The following is a 25,209-nucleotide window of genomic DNA, read 5'->3' as shown; positions in this document are numbered from 1 at the left end:
TTTCACTTGTCCTCTGGTGTGACGGAAGCTTGGGTGGGCACTGATTGAGCCGGGTGATTTGAGGGTGTCATCAATTGTTCGCCCGGAGGAGGGGGATATACCAACAGGATGGTCATAAAGAATATGGAAGGGGGTGCAAACTCCATTCATGCTGTAGCCAAATACAAGGAGAATCTAATTCCGCTCGCACGCGGAACTCTGCAGGATTCTGCTCAGTGAAGCTTAGCGAGCTCCACCTACCCCGGGTGTGAGTTCTACCCTTAAATGTGGGCACTAGACCAGCCGAGTTTAATTCTTCCTTAGTCAATAAATTGATTGCAAAGAATTCAGAAAATAAATTATTTAAAACATCCCCCTATCGGGAGTAAATAAAATGTGCCTGATCAGAGTCACAGGAAGGATCATCATTCTCCACATTAAAACCACAAGGCGCTTAAGGGTGCAGATTAAAATCTCATAATAACAGACTCCGTGTTGGTTTTGACAGTTCCATAAAATATTTCTCCAGAAGAATTCTTCACTCTGAGACAGGAGTTTTATTCGATGATACAGAATTTTTACATTTATCACTAGCAACCTTAAGTTATTGGGAAAGGTCAAAAGAATACATAAAATGTTTCCCAAATTGAAAGAGACATTCTCCATTTCACAACCTAAGCCTAAATTCACAAAAGTCACAAGACACCCCTTTGGTCTGTTGGCTAACGAGGGTGTTGTGTTGACAAAAAAAGTGACATAGCCATCCATGTGTATGCCCCCCTAAACATCCCAGTTCTCTTGCAGGCAAATAATCCCATTGGATTTCAACTAACTCATATCATGCTCATCTGAGATGAGGTCTCGAGTCCCAGTAACATTCCTGATCGACATCCCAAGCGACCTACAAGACGGATACTTTGGCCGCCCCAGATATGGAATTCAGTCTGCGAGTCAATCTTCCTCGCCGAGCTGGTCTGGGGGGCATATCTATTACTAAGCTGGATATTGGCATTGGGTCCTATATGATAGGGAGTCAGGAACCCCCTCAAGAAAGACAAGCTGGATATCATCACAGGAAGAGTGGTGGGTAAAAGAAACCCAAGGGTTGGAGTAAAACCTCAGTCCTCAATAACATATTAGGCTCACAGTTCCACCAACTCGAGGTTTCAGAAATTGACCACAATACAATCAACAGACCCTTGTTTAAAGGTTTATATACCATGATCATGTCCTCAAGCCCCCCTCCTCCCCTCTAGGAGGTGGAACGTTAACCATCACAAGGAAATAGGATGTCAAAGCAGGGGGCAATTTTAGAATGACCATCGAGGAGTTTGAGATGGTAGTGCAAGATATACGCTCCCAAAAAGATTTGCTTGTAAGGGATATGAGAAGTACCCCCTATATTTGATTCAGATGCGCTAGGAACTCTAGGGACACAGATGGGAAAGTTGTTCAAGGTAAAAGGTACACTCCGTGCAGTGGGCTGGGTATTTGAGCTTCCAGTGCCCTTACCTGGAGCAACCTCCTGAATACTCTGTTTGGAAACACTGCGACAACTAGCCTTTTCTCTGGGGGCTGAGCGGTCAACATATTGACCGGAAGGGAAGTTTGTATCAGTGGTGGAATCTTGAATGATTGGCCATCAATTCATCCGTAGATACGCAGTGAACTGCATACCAACAGTAAGATATTATTGTCCAAAAATGTCATCATCATGCAACACATCTTTTGCATCCTCTTGTCCTCTTCACTAAGCCACTGATTCCAACTAATTGGTCATTCTCTGCTTGTTGTTTTTGTTTTGTAGGTGAGCACAGGAATCTGTTACCTTCCTCATTACCTTTTGTAGTTTCCGAAGTGTCATTTCCTTCAGATCCTACTAGTACCCTCAGTTTTTCTTAGGATTAGGTTACTTGAGTCCATGATAGCTGTGGTGAGGTTGCTCTCACTGGCCCCTCCACTCACTCCTCCTGTACCTTGGATATTGTCGCAGGGATATTCATAGCATATGATGACAACGCAATTTAAAGGCAAGGGCTTCCTAAGTGACTTCCTATGTGACTTAGTGACTTACTATGTAAATATTAACGTTGTAATTGGATTTATCACGTTTACTTACAGTCGCCCCTAAAACGAGGATTTCACGAACCAAGAATGGCGATCGCACATTTCTGACCGGCTACGCATATGGATTCTATCCTAGAGAAATCGAGGTGAAATGGAAAAGGAATGGTGTAGAGATACCCTGGGAGTCAAGTCAAATCCTACCAAACCCTGACGGAAGCTACCAGGTCAGAACAACAGTTGAAGTTCAGGAAGGAGATGACGACAAAATGTATAAATATGAGGTGTATCACAGCAGCCTGCCGGAGTCCATGATTTTGATATATGGTAAGTAATTACCACGGTGTGTCTGGGCCACATTTACATAAGAGAAATTGTAGCTGTTGAGTGTTGATGTGTAGCTTTCAGACTGGGCGGCTCTTACATATTAGTATGGGGATCACTGGAGCATGCCACCTGCTGTAACAAAAGTGGTGTATGTTAAATGAATACCACTCCCAGGATGAGGCGTGCACTAGTTTTTAATAGGGCTGATTCATCCATCTGTAGAGTGGGATATGGTAACTGTGGCACTGATTGGGGTGCTGAGGCCATTCATACCTGTGATAGAAACCGTTGCCGGCTTGAGATTTGGAAGCTAGTGTATGGTAAGTACCTGTTATCTCAGGACGCTTATACCTCAGGATGAGTGAGTTGAAGGAGGGGGGGGGGGGGGGGGGGAGTACTGCAGCCTGATAGGGACCGTAAATGTGGTGCTTTGTAACTCCACATTATCACTGCTGTACAAGGTATCAGAACATACCACGATACAGAAGATGTACAGGAATGCAACTCACAAGGAATACTCCAAAACTGTGCAGTCCAGTAGCATGCTGGATAAGACACTGAAAGATTATGTGGCAAGAGGGTTTGTGTCTTTTGTTCTTTGTGTTTTTCACTGGTGTGGGCTATGAAATCTTCCAAATCCAGGATGGTGACGGTGTAGTACTTCTAGGTCAAGCATGACGGACATTATATAAACAACCAATAAAACAAAGCTGTGCATCTTGTTGGGTTCCTTTGTTGCCGAACCCGTTCACACTCCGCTCCTGCATTGTTTGCCACTTGTTTTTTGGCCACTCCCTTCAATTGATCTTCCACTATCCTTCTGAAGGTCAGTATTCTTGTAACTGCAACTCCAGAAGTCATGCCACTTCCACCTGCCAAATTTCTGCTTCTGAAGTCATCCCGCTCTTTCAGTTCCATCTCCTCTGGTTCTGCTCTTGGTATTGTCTTACTCCCACTGTGGGTGATGTCTTCCCCCTAGTTTCCCTAATGCTATAGGTAATACCTTTTTTGTTTAAAAAAAAAAAAAAAAAAAAAGAATCAATGTTCTTATTTATGAGATGTGTAGTAGACTCATTTCAGCAATTTGGGGACAGATGCACTTTACAAATCTTTATAACGTTACCTATGGTACGTACTAAAAATCGTATACATGCATGCATATTTATTTTACTGTGATTATTGCACATTTAGACTGCGTATTATTAGCACAGCTCAAGTACTTCTGACTTTCCTGTCCTTTCTTCCCTTTTCTTCATGGTTGTATACGTGGTGCTTGTCTCTAGAAAGTGCTTGTATTTATGCTCCAGCTGAGGCATGGGGTTGGTATCGACACCCATCCTATACAGACCTGATGTTTGGACTAGTAGGAATGCTATTCGTTACTAACAAGGATGTCACAATACAAAAAGAGTCCAGGAACAGCAGCTTACAGTTCAGGATTGAAAGACTCCATAAGTATATCATATATATTACTATATATTAGAGCACACTTCCAAAGCAGACAAAAAATAAGCTTTTGGGATAGTTTCCAAGATGGCAGTAGCATGGTGATACCCTGGTAACGTCAATTACTGTGTGCAAAATCAGACAGATCTAGCACCTGTACCCAAGCACTAGTCTTTGTGTCTAACAAACCACGGAGACGCTCTTGTACATCTGTCTGTAGATGATAGGCAGGTTACAAAGGGACATCAATGTCCAGAGATGTTCACATTGCCTGCAACAAATTGGCAACAATTTGGGTGCCATGATCTGAAATGACTACGAAAGGTATTCCATGTTAACTAATTATCATGTGAACAAAATGACCACTAAACAAGAGGCTGAGAGTAGTTTCTTCAGAGGATTTTTTTGTTGTTGCTTGTTTAGTCACTACATCCACTACTACCCAAATTGTGGTAAAATCTTTAGTAGGGGGCATGTCGGAAACAAAATCCATACTTCTCGTGTGCCAAGGTGCTGGGGTATGAGCATAGGTCATAACAGACCAGTCGGTTTGGTCACAATGGTTTTATTTTGAGCACATCTCTTTACTGATACTTACACTACATTCCCACGCTTCTGTGGGAAAACAATCTAACAATGGAGTTGATGCCCATGTGCATTACTACCGAGAGGAGGAGTCACTCGATCTCGTGACTAGAAAGACTTCTTAGAAGAAAAGCACTTGTACACATCCGGACCCAACACTAGATATCAGGAGTATGCAAAGCATTTGAATGTATAGCACTACATGCCAAGAACAGATGTTTACAGTGATATAATCCTTATTCTATGGTAATACTTCTCTTTTATCCATACTTAAGGCCTCATTTACAAAAAATTGGCATAGGGCAGCGCCGCAAGTCTTTTTGGTGCACTGCCCTGTGCCAATTTCAAAGGGCAGGAATGCACCATATTTACGAGATATGCTGCATTCCTGTCCTTTCCGCCAGTGCCAGTGCACAATTTGGTGCCTAGTGCCAAAGCAGACACCCTTGCACCATGATGCAAGGGTGTCTGTGGTGTTGGCAGGATTGCTTTTTTGCAGGAAGGGAGGCGATTTCCTCATTCAATGAGTACTGCAGAATGCAGCACACATGGAAAGAAGAAAAAACAAGAAGAAATAAAAACATTTTTCCTCAATACACCTGCTCCGGGGAGGCAAAACGCTTTGGTGCTGCCCAGGTTCACATGAATTTGTAAATAGTGTCACAATCAATGGGTGTTGCATGGGAACAACCACCGCACACCCATAGAATGCATCCTTGGTGCTGCCTTGCCTTCCTCCATGTCTATGAGGCCATGCAAAGCCATTGAGAAGCCTGCGCTACCGTAACATCAAAAAAAGTGGCGCTCTTGTGGCGCAGACCTCTTGTAAATAAGCCCCTTAGTTTATAGCCCGATACATCAGAGTGTAGGCCATATTCCCGAAAAAAAGCAGGAAGAGCACGATCTGGAGAAGACATAAATAGGAGAATGTCCTCTGCATAAGCTGTAAACTTTATGTGGGCATTTTTAGTTTTGAATCCTGTAAAGTCGTCGGACGTTTGTAGTTGGTGAACAAAAGATTCCAGGGCTAGAACAAATAATAAAGGGGATAGGGGACACCCCTGACGCATTCTTTACTGAGAGGAAACTAGGAAGATTGTACACAATTTGTTATAACTGAATAGTGCACGGAGGAATAAAACAGAGAAATAAGTTGGGGAGAATTTGGACCAAGACCGTTCCATTGAAGAGCCTTCATTAAGAAACACCGAATGACCCTATCAAAAGCCTTTTCTGCCTCTAGAGATAATGCTGCTAAGGGATCCTGGAATTTGTGAGCTTTGTTAATGATGATTGGAAAAGTTTGGGCTATATCTGCAACATTTCAAATAGGAATTAACCCAAATTTATGAACATATATGAGGTCCGGCATTAAATGATGTAATCGGAGAGCTAATGCTTTGATAAATATTTTATAGTCTGTGTTAATCAAAGAGATGGGCCAATAGTTTTTACAATGGGTCAGGTCACAATTCATTTTAGGGATTAAGCATATAGTAGCTTCTGCAAGTTATGGGTATTGATAAGTATGTTTAGATTGGTCAGCACTGGTCCATGATCTTATAATAAAATTGAACCAATCTCTGAGTTGACTGTGGTGCATTTAACTTTTACTAAGGAAAATGTAGCCCATTCTAAATTGAGAGTGGTGAGTAGAGGAATAAAATTAGTATTCTAATAGGTCGGATGGTATATTCTCCATGAATCAGAAAGTCAGTGTTAAGAAATGAGGTTTTTGAAGGTCTTATGGGAGGTATGGGGAGCAAAGCGTGCAGTGGAATGCCTTTCAAGAAAGGAGACTTGATCGAAATCTTTTCCCACTATGAGGTTGTCAGCGGCGTCTTCAGAAATAGTGTGTGAGAGTGCTCGCCAATAATTAGAATCTGTATGGGTTGGACCATATAGATTGAGGATACTAAGAGTAATACCATCAACTGTAAGGGTAGCTAGGATCCAACGACCCTCTGAATCGTGGTGTTGAGAGTGTAAAGTAAGGTGGAGAGACTTGTGGTATAGAATTATGCCATTTTTGTTGCCATTGGAAGGGGAGGATTTTGGACCTTGGAATTAATTACTTGGACGACAAGTATGGGAGGCAAGATGGCGGACGCCTGAGACCGTTTGTGCACACAGAGCACTGAGAGCTAAGGATTAAGGATCCCAGTGATGCTGCTCCAGGCAAATCGGGATGATGAACGCTGCACTTTGTAACTGCAACTCAGAGCCACATTGCCCCCCCAAGGCAGGCGGAGATTACCTGCGATTACTAGGAACAGTGATTGGTCTTTCAGTTCTCCGGCATCTCTTAAGGATCATTGCTGGAAGTGTCAAGGCTCGCCAAGAAGGCTCCTACCTGTCGGCGGCATCCGGCTCGGGAATCAACCCCAGAGATACGCTCGAGACCGCCGGGCCCGCAGAGATGGGTCACAAGACCGCGGTGGGGGCTGCCAAGGTTGGAGCGACTAGACGGGCACCTGGAGGAGCGGCGGCTGCGGGTGACGTGGCTGTGGAGGCCCTGGCCGCATCTCTGGGGGATCCATCAGCCCAAACTCCGGCTCAAACTCCACGGCGCGCGCGCCGTGGGACGGCAGCTGATCTGGTTCCTGAAAAGAAGGGAAGAGGCGAAGCAATACAGAAGGGACGTCCGGCCGGCCCTACGGTGTTGGACCTGTGGAGAGCTCCTGCCGGAGGATCAGTTCCGGGCTGTGAGGGGAAGTTCAGGAGTAAGACTCGCCCCGATGCAGTGGCGAGCGCAGTACATGCCGGACGAGATCCACCCCTGCAGGAACCAGTCCAGCCGGAGCAGAGCGGGATGTGCGAGGCAGAGAGAGGACATAATGACGGGACAATCTACATGGAAGGTAGGCCCGAGGGGCCCCCTCCCCAAATGCTGATTCGGAATTCATTGACAGATACTTTAACAGGGCGATTGGATGGGGGGTTCCCAACGGACCTAGAAATTGTAGTCGCGGGCAGAAGGGGAGATGGAATACAAGCGGATGAACAATCCACTCCTCCCCTGCTACTTCAGGAGCAATTACTTAAGGATAAGCTCAATCCTGAATGTGCAACCTATTCTAACCGGGTTCTGGACAGCGACGGCCAAACTGAGCTGGATAAGGAAACCAGTGACTTTTTCTTTTCTGTATCAGATAGGGACGATGATGAGTGTCTGAGGATTCTTCAGCAGACGTTACAGATCCGAGCTATAGCGCTGTAGACGAGGCAGACGGTGCTAAATGCAAAACTGTGCAGAGGAAAAAGAAAAAGAGTCAGGGAGGGAAAGATCTGGCCTGGGATTATACTCCTACAAATCAACTTTCTAACTCTATGCCCATCCCCCAATCCATTTCGGATCCATCAGAACTAACCTCTCCACCGTCTCCAACATTGGAGGCTATCCTTCAGGCAATTGCTATGCACCGAGAAGAAACCCGACAAGACAGTCTCAAGGCACAGCTTGCCATGCGCAAAATGCAAGGGGTTGTGCGGAAACTGTCTAAAACTTGCAGAACATTTGGCAAACGTTTAACTGACCTAGAGGCCATGATAGTCACTACAGAATCTGATCTCGCCTCAAAACATGCGTTGGTGGATTCGCATGAGGCACAACTGGTAGATGTCAGATGGAAGCTCGAGGAGTTTGAGAACCGCCAGCGCAGGAACAATCTGCGCGTTCTTGGTGTACCGGAGGGGGTTGAGGGGGCCGATATACGCTCATTTGTTGTCGATTTGGTGCGAGACTCCTTGCCTGAAATAACTGGGTGGAACTGGGCACTTGAGATCCAGCGGGCCCATCGGGTCCCCTTTGTCCAGAAACAGCCTGCAAGGGCGGGGGCTCTCCCCCAAGCCATTCTGGTATACTTTGGCAATTTTCTGTTACGCCAAGCCATCTCTGAAAAAGCAAGGCCTGATGCAAAAAGGTCTAGGAACGAGATATCCTATTTTGTTCGCCCAGACTTTTGCCATTCCACCGTTGAAAGGCGGTGGAGACTGCGGCAGCTCATTAAACCATTTCAGGATAAAAAGGCGCAAGCCTTTCTAAATAATCCTGCTCGCCTAAAAGTGATTTCTGAGGGGCAAACAAAGTTTTTTATATCTGAAATAAAAGCCAAAGAATATTTGGACGGGCTGTCCAGTCTGGTGCAGCCCAGTAATTAATTCACATTAGGTGTTATTTAGCTTGGGACTATGTAGGGTGACACTAAGGGTGAATTATTATGCTTTTCCTATTTCTTTTTTTCCCTTCTTCTTAGCAGTAAAATAGATGAGGCACTATCTAATCTGGGATCCTACTAAAAGGATGCAGCATCTAGCAAAGGTCCACAGAGATAGGGCTCTCAGTCTCAGCGTGTGTCGCACATTCATTGCGACCAGACTCAAGATTGAGTCTGCATGCCTCATGTGGTGAGGTGGGGGTTCTGGAGGGGTGGGGGGGCTAAATGCATGGGGAAAAAGAACATATCTAGTAAATGTAAAAAAATAAGGAGACAACCAAAGGATCAATCAATCAATCAGTGACACTTGTAAAGCGCGCTACATACCCGTAGGGTCTCAAGGCGCTGGGGGGGGGGCAGGGGGGGGTGCCGCTACTGCTCGAACAGCCAGGTCTTCAGCTTCTTCCTAAAGGAGAGGTGGTCTTGGGTCAGGCGCAGGTCGGTAGGGAGGGAGTTCCAGGTCTTGGCGGCCAGGTAGGAGAAGGACCTTCCTCCTGTAGTCGCTCTTCGGATGCGGGGGACGGCGGCGAGGGCGTGGTTGGCTGATCGGAGGTGGCGTTTGGGAGCGTGGAAGTTGACTCGGCTGTTGAGGTAGCTCGGGCCTTGGTCGTGTAGGGCTTTGTGTGCGTGGGTGAGGAGGCGGAAGGTGATTCTTTTGTTGACGGGGAGCCAGTGAAGGTCTCTCAGATGTCCGGAGATGTGGCTGGTTCGTGGGATGTCGAGGAGGTAAATAGGTGGCAGAAAAGGAGACAAGAACTTAATGAGGGAACCAGCTTTAGTAGGATCCTTGAAGGAATCTGGGTCAATTTAAGATGGGGAAGATAACTATATGTTCATGGAAAATCGCCTGGCTGAATGACAGGGCAAAGAGGGTTAGATTTGCTGAACTTATTAAGCTCAACCCCACTGATGTAGTATGCCTACAGGAAACACATATTCCCTGGGGGAAAAGAGAATTATTGAGAATAGCTGGATATAACCTACTGGCATGTACTACCCAGACATGTAATATACGTGGGGAGGCAATTTTAGCAGAGACCTCTCTGGGTATAGCCAAACGCAAATTAGTGGCTACCCTGGGTAGATGGGCAATTTTAGAGCTTCCTGTGGGTGGCACCGTTTGTGTAATTTATGGATCTAACCAAGATGATCCCCAGATACTAGAGGTCTTGGAAGTTGAACTTGCCACGTGGCCAACCCCACTGATCCTCTGCGGGGATTTTAACATCTCCTTGGGCAGTAAACTTGGGAGTCAGGGCCCAGGGGGCTATGTGGGTAGAAAGCGACGAGTCTACCGGGCATTTAATTCTTTAAAAACTAGTCATGGCCTGGTAGATATTTGGGCTACAAAGATCCCTGCCAACCCCGGGTACACATTTTGTTCCTGTCCCCATAAAAAATATGTCAGGATTGACTATTGTTTTTGCACAAGGGACCTAGTAGGGAAGGTTGGAATTAAGAAACTTCCCAAAATAATCTCCGACCATAACCCCCTGATTTTAGAATTGGAAATAGCGAATCTTAAACTATGGAGTAAAGACCTTTGACAAGAAACGTCTTGTCAATCATGAATATATTGAGTATATGAAAAAGTGGGCGCAATAATTTTTTGATATAAACAGGTTTAGTGCCAATCGGGGGGTTGTTTGGGACTCTTTTAAGGCCGCTCTTCGAGGCGAGACTATTTCTTTCGTCATTAGGGCTAGGAAGCTGCAGGAAAAAAAGAGTCAACAACTGATGCAGGATCTAGCTAGGGCTGAAGAACAGCATATCTCGCTGATCGCACAGGGGCGGGAGGGAGATCAAACTCAGCATAGAATAATCGCATTGAGAGCAGAATTAACTAATTGGCTAATGCAGAAATCGGCTGAGGAGTACCAATCTCACCGAAACAGCGTTTATGAAACCGGAGAACAAGTAGGCAGGAGGTTAGCACTCTGTACCAGGCAGAGGATATCCTCAAATGCTATACCGATGATTAGATTAAAATTGATGGACCGGTCTATACCGATCCACAGGAGATAATTAGAGGGTTCCAAAATTACTACCAGGTTTTGTATCAAGATGACATCAACAAGACCCGGGAGGAAGTTTCTCTGGGTATGGCAGGGCTGGTTGCTGACATCAATGTTGGAGAGTGGTTAGACGAGCTCACTAGAGAGGAGCTCGAGGCAGAAATCACACTTGAAGAAGTTAAACTAGCGCTCTCAGGAATGGCTACAGGGAAAGCGGCCGGTCCGGACCAGATACCTCTTGAAGTTGATAAAATCCTAGATATAGCTATAACACCTCTGCTCCGAGATCGGTTTAGGGGTGTACAGTATAATGGAACCCCCCCCCCCCCCTGAATCTTGGAAAGAGACCGTCATTATAATCTTCCCTAAAATAGGGAAACCGGTGGACAATCCATCCTCCTATCGGCCGATCTCCCTGATCAATTCTGACACCAAGATTTATTCTAAAATCCTGGCTAATCGGCTGGGGAGGGTCATAGAGCGTCTGGTTTCCCCATGGCAACATGGGTTTATCCCTGGTAAAGGAACAACAGATCATACCCGAAGAGTTATTTCTCTTTTTGATATTGTAACCAGGGTGGGGGACCGGATGGCTATGATCCTCCTCGATGCCGAAAAAGCCTTGGATCGAGTGTCCTGGGAGTTCTTATGGCTGATATTGGAACTGTATGGTTTTGGCCCTCAGCTAATAAAGGCTATCAAGGCAATGTATTGCCAGCCAAAAGCCCGACTACAATTATTGGGGGGGGAATTCCGGTAATATTAACATATCAAGAGGGACTAGGCAGGGGCTCCCCTATTTATTTGCATCATATATCAACCCCCTTGTGGCAATGTTGCTACAGAGCCCGAAAATTAAGCCAATAATTACCAGTGGGTTTGAGACAAAAGTATTGGCGTATGCGGATTACATCGCGGTTTTAACTTCGAACCCTGCTGAGGCGATTAAAGAAATTAGTAGGATTTCAGAAGGTTTTGGTCTTCTCTCTGGATATGCCCTGAACGCTGGGAAAACCATAGTTTTATGTACGGACAATATAGTTTTTAATGACTCCAAGAGGACAACTTCGGCAGTGTATCTTGGGGTTCGAATAAGCGCCAAAGTGGACGAAATCAGCAGAATTAATTTTGAACCTTTAATTAAACATATAGGGAATGAACTAAGGAGGGTCAACGGGCTGCATTTGTCAATTATTGGAAGGGGGAATTTCTTAAAAATTACTATGCTACCAAAAATATTATATCTGTTTCGGGCAATCCCCCTGATCGTAGAGGATAATCTATTGAGGGCGCTGGAATCAACCTTTTTCAATTTCATATGGCAATATGGGAAGGTCAGAAGAGCATTGAAATATTTAGCATTGCCCCATGAAAGGGGAGGGCTAGCAGTTCCCAATATTACTCTGTATTACTGGGCAGCACTCTTACATCAGATGACCACCCTTTTATCGGTAAACAATACTAGGGAACCAGCGCAGGGCTTAAAAATACCCACAATTTATGATCTTTCAATGGGAAAGGAAGCCACTGGGCTGCTACTTAGACAATTGGAACCCAGCTATTATAAGAAGGTGCGGTTGAAAGTGATTCCTAGCTCATGGAAAATCTGGAAGCAGGTCTCCAAATTTATGGCAATCCCGAGCATTTCTAGATACACCCCGCTATGGCGCTCGCAATTACTGCCCTGTTGGGCTAATGACGATATGGGGAAAAAGTGGGAAAAATGCGGGGTAGGAACAATTGGGGATTTTTGTGGGGGAGCACAAGATTTTCAATTTTCTAGGCTACAGCGTGTGTTTGGCATTTTAGATAACCAATGCTTTAAATTTATCCAGATTAAGAATATTCTCACCATACGGCGTCCTAAGATTATAACACTTCTGGAAGTGGTAGCCAGGGAAACGTGCAGAATTAGAGATTTTTATAACGTGCTTCTCGACAAAAGCCCAGATGATTTGGAAAAAACTGAGGCATCTTGGGCAACTAAATTGGGAAACCCAGATGTGGATATTTATATGAGTCTTTCCTTATCCTCAAAAATGTTGTTCTCCTCGAATTTAAAAGCACAAATTTATAAAATGCTATTTAATCTTTATTTTACCCCTGCTAAACCTTACCATTGGGGGGAAAAGGGCAGACGATAAATGTCCCAGATGTGGGTTAGGACCCACCACTTTGATACACGTGTATGAATGTGAGAAATTGGCATTACTGAAAGAAGGGCTGTTTTGAAATAACTCCTACTCTCCTGGTGCTTGGATACGATAGTACGCTGGAACTTCATGCTGAACAAGAATATGGTCTGTTTCTGGGCGCAGCAGTATTTCGGATACTACTAGCTGCAAGATGGAAAGATGCTGAGCCACCAAGCTTTCATATGTGGCTTGCTAGGCTCCTCGGAATTTACAAACAAGAGCTGTCCATATATTCATGCTGAGGCAGACAGGCTAGAGCCCGAGGGAGGAAGATCTGGCCATATATGGATGAATGGAGCAGAGATGCGAGGACAGAATAAAGGAGGGAGGAGGGAGGGGAGGCGAGCTTCTCTAAGGTTGTAAATAGTAGATTCCTGAGTAAGGTGGAATGAAATTGTTGCTGCCCTTCTGGATTTGATTTGATTCTCCCAATGTAATTTCCATAGGATTTGTCTCCTGAACTTGTGAACTTGTAAATTTTTATCTTAAATTTCCTTTGTCTCCCTTTTCTATGAATCTATATGAATTTGTATTTATACTTTCTTGATATCTCTAATAAATACATTTAAAAAAAAAAAAAATGAAAGGGGAGGAGAACATTTCACCTACCCAATGTGTTTTTCAGTTTGGCAGCCTCCAAGTACGTGAGGTGCTTCTTGTGTAAGAAAGCTGTATGACATTTCAAACGAGCGCTAAATGAGATAAAACATGCTGACAGTTAACAGGGTTTTTAACCCCTTTAACATTCCATGTAACTGTTCTAAGTTGCATTAAATAGATAAATATGCAGTTGCTGAGCAGTTGAAAATACAAAGTATATCAAAATGTTTGAAGCAGAAGGGAAAAAGAAAGAAATGAAGAGTAAAAGGGGAAGGTGAGATAAAAGGTGGAGACATACAACCTCCGAAAGAACTGTATGCGTACATATGGCATCACATGGACAAAGGTCTGAAAATGCTGAAAAAGAAGAGAAGAAAGGTAAAGGAAATACCCCAGAGGGTAAAGGGACAGCAAAGCAACTGATTGAGACAGGCATAGCACCTTCGGAGCTTAAGTAAAAAGGGACAGAAGGAAGATATGTAGGAACAAGACGAGAGAGACATTGGGTATATATAAAGTATCAAATACAAACAGGCAACCATTATAGAAATGGATAAGAGGCACAGAAACTTCCACTTACATTAAATACATGAAGGTTGACAATTGGAATAATGTGCGCATAACAAGAGGGAGGAGACAAACGGGAAGTCCACAATAGGAACCTATATGGAAAAACGTTTAAAAAAACAATAAGAAGAAACAATTAATGATAAAAAGTTGCAATAAACATTGGCTGAAACAAAAGAAATAAACAGAACAATGATATATTAGAACAAACAAAGCAAGTTTATTGTTTCAGTCAAACAAGCCATAACAATTACAATTCAATATACAACTCAATTTATCATCAACAATTCATAAGATAAAATACTACAGTACAATTACTAATCCTTTAAAACTGTGTAGTTAATTTAAGATCATCTTAGTTCGCACACTAAAAGTTTCTCATCCGGATAAGAATATCTACCACTCTTTCCTTTGATACAATATAAAACAAGTTTTAAAGACAAGCGACATTTTTGCTAGCCAATCATTTTGTCAATACACATACTTTCAACAATAATACCTGTGGCTAATAAATACTTCATGTATAAATAGTACGTATAAATGCTTGCATGCTAACTTAATCTATGCAACTCCATTAACAGATTGTCCAGCTTGGCTATCAATATTCAATTTTAAATGTACGTGTGATCTTTGTTTCCAGGCTGCGTAGATGTAGGATGAAATGGACACTATTATAGCTCTGTAATCAGTTTTCATACAGAGAGCCTCCGCCTCTTTGCAAGTTCTATTAAATGTTAGAAAAATTGTCTGCAGATAATATCTACGGATGCGGTAAGTGTAAGTGGCACAGAAAACGAAAGTGTATTAAAGTTTTGCAGCCTCCAAGGGGGCAGGGGCATGCTCCATTCCATCATCTGGTGATTTCAACCATTTTTAATCGCAAAAGCCGCTGGTAGAGTACCTAATCTGAATTTAAGGGAAAGGCCTCTTTTTTTTTTGCTGAGAAAATGTCGTAAAGACAACCAATTAAATCCAAATCTTGATTAAAAGAACAAACAAATGTTAAAGAACAATCCAAGAACCATGGCTATTGCGATAAACAGTTGCTAAAACTGAAATAGATGGACAATAGAGCAATAAAGTATTATAGCATTCATGTAATAGAGGGTGACCCTCGATCCATGGCTCCTCAGATGAGTAGGATTTGTCCTTGAAAGTGATTTTAAAAAGGCACGGATTAAGTAAACCATATTAGATAGTCAAAGATCTCAATGGAGGACATAGTTCTAGTAATTGCTTTCGACAAGCTGCTGTGGCAGGAGAAAAATCCTGCCTATAGCCTGACCACTGAAGGGGTTTCGTCTTTCTGGCAACACAAATTAGGTGCAGTAACTCAGTGAATTGAAGAAAAAGAATGATAATTCCTACAAGCAGATCAGGGAACAAGACGTGCGCTCATTGAATGGACAGAGGAGAAAGGGGAAGGAGATGCAGAATTGAAAGTATCACAGTCTGCAGAAATGTGGCAATATTCGAGCCTTCTGAACCTTCTGGAATGCCAAAATTTAGAAATTAGAAGGTTGTTCCTCCTATTTCTGTTTTTATAAATTCTCTGTGAGACATTTAAGTTGAGCAATGTCCTTAGTCATCTGAGGAGTATCAGGAGTAAAGCCTGCGAGTGGAAATGCATTGATCGCGCAAGGACCATTTGTATTCAATGTGTTGGAATGAAACATTAGTGTCAACCATAAATGGTTTCAAGGCTTTTAATTCCTACATGACGTCATCCAAAGTCAGATGAGTAGGTGATTTGGTGAGGGAAAACATTTAATTTTTAGGTTGTTTGACCGGTGACATTTGTAGGTTTTTATGGTATGGTACCAGTAGGCTGGGGGGAGGGTGAACACTTCCTTAAAAGGTCCGTAGTGGGCCTCATAGTGAAAAAAGAGGCAAGAATGGATTTAGCCACTGAATGTGCTGTAAACAAAGTGAAGATATAGACTCGGGAAGGGAGCATGAGTTAATGCCATTATGGCCTTCCCATAGAGTTGTCACAGGATGAGTGCTGCCTCTTGTTGGATAAATTGAAACACTAATGGGCCTCACTCATAGAGTAACTCATGTAGAGCAGACGTGAAAAAAAGTCTGCATACTATGGTATAAATATCTATGTTGCCCTACAAACCTGTAGAAAATCCAAATGTCATTATTTGAGAACCAGCAGGGGTCTGAGGGTGAGGTAGATAAACAGTAGCAGCTTACCACGGAATAAAAAGGAATTACCTCAGACGGGCATAGGTCGGAGCTGAAATGGCAGCCTCTGAAGCGTGACGTGTTGGTGTGGTGAGGAGACCAAACTTCTCTAAAAGAGAAAATGCAGGCATGTCGACATTGAAGCAGAGTTCCCATGACCATAAGTGATGAATAGGGCTATATTAATGGACCTGAAGCTCTTTATCCTGAATGAATGCACCGAAACTGCACAGACCTATAGTGAGCAGCAGCCATCTTGTGCGGCGTTCAGCCATGCCCCCCTGAGAGCTTGTGATAATGAGTTTTACTAATGAGGGCCAGTAATAATGAGTGTAATGAGAGCCAGTGATATTGAGAGCTTGTGTTAATGAGAGCTAGTCCAATCGCAATGGACCGCACTCCGCTAGCCCCTCCTCCGGGTCGCCCCTGGGGAAGCTGGTACATGGAGCTCTGGAGTGGTTCACCCCATTGGGTGCAAGTAAGTACTTGTGGAACTGATGATCTCCGACATGGAGTTCTTGAGTGGTTCACCCCAGTGGGTGCAAGAAAGTACTTGTTGAATTGATGATCTCTAGACCCGATACATGTCCCGGGTTTTAGAATATCACCCGAGACATGGCTCGGGTTTCGGGATAACTTCCCTCCTCAGTAGAGAAAATAGTTAGGGGTGGAAAAGAGGGCCGCCAAACAACCGTCAAAGGCCTCGTTGCCCGCACAGGCACGCAGGTGCGTCGTCCAGGAGCTCGTCAGCTCAAAGCTCGAGGGAGCCATATTTGTAGACCAATCGCAATGGACCGCACTCCGCTAGCCCCTCCTCCGGGTCGCCCCTGGGGAAGCTGGTACATGGAGCTCTGGAGTGGTTCACCCCATTGGGTGCAAGTAAGTACTTGTGGAACTGATGATCTCCGACATGGAGTTCTTGAGTGGTTCACCCCAGTGGGTGCAAGAAAGTACTTGTTGAATTGATGATCTCTAGACCCGATACATGTCCCGGGTTTTAGAATATCACCCGAGACATGGCTCGGGTTTCGGGATAACTTCCCTCCTCAGTAGAGAAAATAGTTAGGGGTGGAAAAGAGGGCCGCCAAACAACCGTCAAAGGCCTCGTTGCCCGCACAGGCACGCAGGTGCGTCGTCCAGGAGCTCGTCAGCTCAAAGCTCGAGGGAGCCATATTTGTAGACCAATCGCAATGGACCGCACTCCGCTAGCCCCTCCTCCGGGTCGCCCCTGGGGAAGCTGGTGCATGGAGCTCTGGAGTGGTTCACCCCATTGGGTGCAAGTAAGTACTTGTGGAACTGATGATCTCCGACATGGAGTTCTTGAGTGGTTCACCCCAGTGGGTGCAAGAAAGTACTTGTTGAATTGATGATCTCTAGACCCGATACATGTCCCGGGTTTTAGAGCTAGTAAAAACAAGAGGCAGTAATGTTGAGAACAAGTAATATTGAGAGGCCAGTAATGAGAGCCTGTAATAGTAAAAGCTTGTGATAATGAGAGACAGTAATAATGAGAGACAGTAATGATGAGAACCATTAATGAAAGCCAGTAATGAGTCAGTGATAATGAGAGCTAGTAATAATGAGAGCCTGTAATAATGAGAGACTGTAATCAGGAGAGCTAGTAATAATGAGAACCAGTAATAATTACGAGAACTTGTGATAATGAGAGCTTTCATAACGAGAGCCTGTAATAATGAGAACCAGTAATAATGAGAGCCTGTAATAATGAGAGATGTAATGATGAGAAACTGTAATAATGAGAGCCAGTAATAATGAGAGATGTAATGATGAGAACCCGGAATAATGAGAACCTGTAGTAATGAGAGCTAGTAATAATGAGAACCTGTAATAATGAGAGCTGTAATGATGAGAACCCAGAATAATGAGAGCCTGTAATAATGAGAGACAGTAATAATGAGTGCTTTATTAATGAGACTGTAATCATGAGAGCTTGTAATAATGAGAACCTGTAATAATGAGAGATGTAATGATGAGAACCCATAATAATGAGAGCCTGTAATAATGCGAGCCTTTCAAGATGAGTGCTTAATTAATGAGAGCCTTTAATAATGAGAGACTGTAATCACGAGAGCTAGTAATAATGAGAACCAGTAATAATGACGAGAACTTGTGATAATGAGCGATTTAATAATGAGAGCCTGTAATAATGAGAACCAGTAATAATGAGAGATGTAATGATGAGAAACTGTAATAATGAGAGCCAGTAATAATGAGAGATGTAATGATGAGAACCCGGAATAATGAGAACCTGTAGTAATGAGAGCTAGTAATAATGAGAACCTGTAATAATGAGAGCTGTATTGATGAGAACCCAGAATAATGAGAGCCTGTAATAATGAGAGACAGTAATAATGAGTGCTTTATTAATGAGACTGTAATCATGAGAGCTCGTAATAATGAGAACCTGTAATAATGAGAGATGTAATGATGAGAACCCATAATAATGAGAGCCTGTAATAATGCGAGCCTTTCAAGATGAGTGCTTTATTAATGAGAGCCTTTAATAATGAGAGACTGTAATCACGAGAGCTAGTAATAATGAGAACCAGTAATAATGACGAGAACTTGTGATAATGAGCGATTTAATAATGAGAACCAGTAATAATGAGGTCTTGTGATAATGGGAGACAATAATGAGAACCAGTAATAATGAGAGACCGTAATAATGAGTGCTTTATTAATGAAAGCCTTTAATAATGAGACTGTAATCATGAGAGGTAGTAACAATGAGAACCAATAATAATGTTGAGAACTTGTGATAGTGAGAGCTTTCATAATGAGAGCTTTCATAATGAGCCTGTAATAATGAGAACCAGTAATAATGAGAGCCTGTAATAATGAGATGTAATGATGAGAAACTGTAATAATGAGAGCCAGTAATAATGAGCGATGTAATCATGAGAACCCGGAATAATGAGAACCTGTAGTAATGAGAGCTAGTAATAATGAGAACCTGTAATAATGAGAGCTGTAATGATGAGAACCCAGAATAATGAGAGCCTGTAATAATGAGAGACAGTAATAACTAGTGCTTTATTAATGAGACTGTATTCATGAGCTCGTAATAATGAGAATCTGTAATGAGAGATGTAATGATGAGAACCCGTAATAATGAGAACCTGTAATAATGAGAACCTTTCAAAATGAGTGCTTTATTAATGAGAGCCTTTAATAATGAGACTGTAATCACGAGAGCTAGTAATAATGAGAACCAGTAATAATGAGAGCTAGTAATAATGAGAACCTGTAATAATGAGATGTAATTATGAGAGCCAGTAATAATGAGAGCTAGTAATAATGAGAACATGTAATAATGAGAGATGTCATGATGAGAACCTGTAATAATGAGAGCCAGTAATAATGAGAGCTAGTAATAATGAGAACCTGTAATAACGAGAGACGTAATGAGAACCCGTAATATTGAGAGCCAGTTCTAATGAGAGCTAGTAATAATGGCAATCTGTAATAATGAGAGATGTAATGATGAGAACCTGTAATGATGAGAACCCGTAATGATGAGAACCCCTTAATAATGAGAGCCTGTAATAAAGATAGCCTGTAATAAGGCCAGCACTTGCCCTCCACCAGACAGGGACAACAAAAGACTATCTGCACTGGCCATGAAAATGGAGAGAGCAACAGCATGGAGGACTGCAAGCTCCAGGTCTGTCCTCTCACATATGGCCACCAACAATAGGACGTAATAGATAATCTAATGCAACATCATCCTGAACAAGAACAAAAGAAAGCTACATGTATAATGATGCAAGGAAAATGTAGAGTAAGCCATGGCCTGTGGCATTATCGCAGTGCCTCGAGGAAGGCCACAAAGCGCTGTGTGTACCATAGGCTGTAGGGTGAATAGCAGTGCTGTGGAGAGTGTTACACCTCGCTGAGTACATCATGGGCTGTAATAGGGTCAGACCTCTGCCCCTTTACTCACAACAATCTTGTTATCTGGTAGATCTGATAGAGATGTCTAGCTGCAGATTCCTCAACTTAGAGTATCCCCAGGCGTCAGACTGGTCCGGAAAAGTTTGCGCAGCAGCACCTCTGCGCACCAGGGGACGGCATCGTACGGCTCCGACCTGTCGTCGTCCATGGACGTGACGTCAGCGGAGCCATATATGCCCCGCCCCGGCACGCCGACATCAGTTTTCTTCTTTTCCGCGTCACGACTCGAACCCTGGAAACCAGCAGCTCCTGGCCTTGTTTTGGACCTTCTCGTCACCGTTGGTGTCGTACCGGAACAGTGTGCAATGCCCTCCGGGTTCAAATACTGTGAGGCCTGTGCGTGTCAGATGTCGGGCACTGACCCGCACCTTATTTGCATGTGGTGCTTTGGTGTGCACTACGATTCCAAACAATGCTGCGAATGTCAACAGATGAAGCCAAAGTCCCTACGGGAACGCCGTATGAAGTTGTTCCCGCACGGCTGTCCAACCCAGCTTCTTCTTGTCGCCGCTTTCCCTCTCCAGAGGGAGCTCGTTCCCGAGGCTGTTCCCGCGACCAGTGCCCTAAAAAAGGTAAGCGGAGCCCCAAGCGTCCACTGAGGTCCACCTCTCGTAGGCGTGCCGCTGGCGCCCATTCCTCTCGTAAGGGTTCAGCTACGGGCGCACGGAGGTCACCTCCTCCATACCCTCCTTTTCCAGGAGTCGGAGTGACGTGCACCCAAATGGAGGCCTACTCCCAGGCTCTTCAGACCTACTGTGAGTCCCCCTCTCTCCCTATCGTGCCTTCGGGCCCCACAGAGGTGGAGGGTACTCCGGCCGGGCCCCCGTCGGAGGATCCTTCCCCGACCAGGGTTGTGTGCACCGACTCAGACTCCGGAGCCGAGGCGACGACATTGGGCCAGGGCCCAGACCGTCCTGGTCGCTCTAGCACACTCCGCCAGTCAGCGCATAGCCCTGAGCAGCTTCCTGCGCGGAGGGCGGAAGCGGCGTCTGGCTCGATGCCAGGCTCAACGCATAGCCCTTTGCGGCTTCCTGCACGGACCGCGGAAGCGGCATCGGCGACGCCGGGCTTAGAACCGGGCACCACGTCGGATCCAATGACGGATTCGAAGTCCAAATCCACACCAAGCTCTAAGCCTGATCCCACGTCTGGGGCAACGCATCATCGGACATCAGTCGAGGTAGCGTCCATCGTGGAGGCCGTCGATGTCCAGTCGACTCCGACACGGTGCCCGCCGACGCCGCTGTCAACGCATCCCTCGCCGCCGGTGTCCATCCATTCATTGAAACCGGCGTCCATGCCTGAGGTTGACCTCCCTCCGGATTCCTCGTTTCTGTCCCCTCAGCGGGGTCGGGCGACTCCGGTATCCGCTACGGCCTTTTCGGAGGCTGCTGCTGTTTCCCCTGGTCGGGGGCCACTGGTGCAGGTCCCTAGTGTGGCATGGCCTTCGGGTCGTTCCCCAGCCCTGCTCTTTATGGAAACTGGGAGAATAAGCCTCCAACCTTCTCCTACAGAGGGCCTCTTGTCCCCTCCTAGGGTGACTACTGAGCTAGGCGCAGTAGTCCCCCTAGGCGCAGACTATTAACCGGACAGCTGCTATCCTCGGCTTTTAGCTCCCTGTGGTACCCCTCATCCCCAATCCCTTAATGAATTTGCTCCATCTCGAGCCCATTACTGTGGAGCCCTTGCTACCCATTGGGGGTGCTTTATTAGAAGCCCTGCGTGGCGCCGTGGGCACAGCCCTCTTCTAGCGCCCCGGTTGATCGGGCCATTGCTGGTAGCCACCGTCCAGCCCCGGGGGATCCACTTTGCCTGTCCCTCCACCCAGCCGCTCAGAGCCTGGTAATTCAGGCGGCCTTTGGATTGCAGGACTCCTCCACCTTGCTCTTGTTTCCTCCCACCCGGGAATCCAGGTGGCTGGATGCATGTGGAAGACAGCTTTTTGCTTCTTCTAGCGCTGCCTTAAACACTACATGCGTGTTTGCACGTGCATCCTCTGCACTCTGGGACCCCGTGGCTAACCTTCTCCCTTCCCTTCCGGAGGAATTGCACCCTGAGTTACTCCGTCTTGTCCTTCACGGCAAGGAAATGGCTCATTTTACAATACGCTCCTCCCTGGATACCACAGACTCTGTGGGCCGTGCTCTTGCACGGTCGGTGGCTTTGCGCCGTCATGCCTGGATGCGTGACAGTCGCTTCCCTGATAATATTCAGGAGAGCCTCCAAGACATGCCGTTCAATGGAATAGACCTTTTTGGGTCCCACGCTGACTCGGTGATCTCCAGGCTTCTGTCAGGGCTACCGTAATTCTGCTGTGCCACTGACTGCTTGACTTTTCTTCTTCATTGCGGTCTTCCGTTACGGACCAGTTTTCATTAGAGGCAGGTTGGTACCTCTGTATTGTCTGTATAGCTGTATGACTGGGTTGTTTTTGTTTCAAGTCCTCTGACTGTTTTGCCAAGAGTACCCCCTTCTTGCCAGGGTTTGACCCTTGCCCTATGTGGGGTATTGGCTGGTGGCAGGTGTCTGCCTTTGCCTTCGTATGCTCCTGTGGAGTTTTCATCATGGGTCTCCCTCTGGAGCTCATACACCTCCTTTTACTGCGTCCCGCAGGGTCGCATCGCTCTGTTGTCTGTAGTGTTTGGACTCCGGGTCTAGGTCTATGCTCTGTGGTATCTACCTTGCATGGCCTGGCATCTTGCTTTTCTCCTCTCGTCCGTCTTTTGGTGCCAGCCCCTTCTGGGTTGTTCTCCCAAGTAGGGAGTTGCCGTGGACCTCTGTTTGTAGGTTGTTATGGCCTTTTGGCTTATTCTCCAACAGTTTTCTCCACATCCCCGCTGCTTTCGCGCAGGGCTTTCTACGTTCCACTAGCATTCTTAAATGTGGCGGACTCGTGGAGATGGTTCTCCTTGAATCCCGCTCTTCCTGGCGTCTAGGACCCGTGAGTTGGTCCTAAGTACTCCCCTGTTAGGCTAGTCTTTTCTTGTAAATTGTCCTGCGAGGGGCCTATTCTCTCTCTCTCTTCCGGACTGTCGGCTGACGTTGCTTGTAGCCTGGCCTAGTTCCACTTTCTGTGTAACTGCGGGTACTATTGAGCGTACCCTAGTGCCTGGGTTTGGCCGGGTTTCGGCATCTTCTTGAGGCTATTTCTGCGCCATGTACTTCCTCATGGCTTGTGCAGCCCGTTGCCTTCTTGCTATTGGGTGCATCTCAGCTGTTCCGGCTGTCTTGCTTCCTGGTGTTCCTCCTGGCCGCGTATGAGCGTCTTTCGGGCTGTGTAGGGGCATCCTTTCAATGCTCTCCACCTGTCTGACTGGCAAGGGTCTCCGCAGTACTCTGCCTCTGTGGTGCATGTGAGGACGCTGCGCGCTCTCTCCACCATACCACTTAACCAGTCCTTTGGGTTGGCTTGTCGACTGCCGCATCCTGCGGTTCTTTCGCACCCTGAGGTTCAGTTCTACTTCCTGCGAAGTGCTGAACTATCTTTTCACACCAGTTTCTTGCTGGGTGTGTTTTCCTCCATGTCGGCCCGTGCTGGGCAGGGTTCAGTATCCTTCTGCCTTCATATATTTACGGGAGCAGGTTTAACAGGGTTTTACGCTGTTCAAGTTATTTAGCAGGGGCTAGCTGTGGCTTCTTGTTGACACTTTGGATACTGTGGATCCTTCATGCCTCTTGGTCTTCTTTCGAAGTTCGGCATTTTTTCAATCTGGCACAAGCATTCTGGCTTGGTGTTTTCCTTCTCTCATCCCTTCTACATGTGGGGGTTTTCGTGTTATTCTGGATGGGCTGTGGTGCCCTCGCCTCCCCTTGATTCTCTGCTCTCCTCAGGGTTTAGGGGTCTGGTGGTTGGCTGCGCTGTCACTCCTGTCCCCACTGTGTTTCGCCCTTTGGTTGACAACCCTCTTTTGGTCATGTTATTGACGTCTAGGTTCTCTCTGGACCTTCGTGGGGTTCAGTCGCAGTCCCGCCTCCTCTAGGGGTATGGCTTTGGTATCTATTCTAAGTTAAGGAATCTGCGGCTAGACGTCTCTATCAGATGAACAAGTTACTTACCTTCGGTAACGATGTATCTGGTAGAGACATAGTCTAGCCGCAGATTCCTTAACGCCCGCCCGTCATCCCCGTCCTGCATCAACCTTTTCAGGTTGGGCTTCATGCCTTCGCCTCCCGTTCGGTTGCTTTATCCTCTGCGGGGTGACGTCTTCTCTTCACTCCGACTCACGAAGCTCCATTCTGTTTCGGGGATCTGCTCTGCCCATTCTTGTGATTGGACGGTATGCTCATGTGCCAAGTGTCCTTTACATCCCCTACCCTGGGTTGTCCGATGTGAGTTTAATTCTTCCCTTCTATCTTCTTCAACCGCTTGAGGTCTCTTGCCTCCCCTGCAATCTAGCGGTTGCAGTCTCTGACCATGCTGCATTCGGCAGGTCCATTTTTCGGAACTGACGTCTCCTTTTGGGTGACGCTTTACTTTGTCTTTGCTCCTGAGGTCTGGCCTGGTTGTCCTTCACTGTCCTATATTGTGGTTGCAGCCTTTCTGCCGGCTGCTGTGATGGTTCACCACAGAGCTATGGCTCAATGGTGAGTCTTGTGCCTCTAGTGGCACAGGCTCACACAGGCCAAGGGTTCAATCATGCCTATGCTCTGCATCTTCTTCTGCCTCCGGGGGAGGTTTTGGTCTTAACGATTGAAGGGGTCCCTCCCAGAGTGGTGCACTGTTCTTTTCCCTGCCTCAGTTTACAATATACGGTGCCTGGCACTTTCTTTCTATGGTGATGTTTTTTCTCCATACCTTGTTATTTCCTTTCTTTTTCTGCACACTGTTCCCATATTTTCACAATTTTTGGTGGTGGCTTCGCGTCCTGATGCCGAAAAGTCTTCTGACGAAAACTGATGTTGGCGTGCCGGGGCGGGGCATATATGGCTCAGCTGACGTCACGTCCATGGACGACGTCAGGGCAGAGCCGTACGGCTCCGCCCCTCGGCACACAGTGGTGCTGCTGCGCAAAATATTCCAGACCAGACTTGACGCTTGGGTATATT

The 25,209-nt window shown here is 45.7% G+C and overlaps 1 protein-coding gene across 1 annotated transcript in view; it reads left to right on the top strand.

Moving 5' to 3' along the window:
• The window catches only part of LOC146869802 (uncharacterized), a 508,722-nt gene that overhangs the window by 391,429 nt on the left and 92,084 nt on the right, over positions 1-25,209 (top strand). Inside the window, exon 17 of the mRNA XM_085640499.1 lies at positions 2,101-2,370. Within this exon, the coding sequence (XP_085496625.1) occupies positions 2,101-2,370 (270 nt within the window). The remainder of the gene's footprint in view (positions 1-2,100; positions 2,371-25,209) is intronic.

Source organism: Triturus cristatus, chromosome 1_1 (genome assembly GCF_964204655.1).
Source record: "Triturus cristatus chromosome 1_1, aTriCri1.1, whole genome shotgun sequence".
Lineage (NCBI taxonomy): Eukaryota > Metazoa > Chordata > Amphibia > Caudata > Salamandridae > Triturus > Triturus cristatus.
Note: the sequence above shows the minus strand (reverse complement) of the source record. Positions and strands in the feature narration are given on the sequence as shown.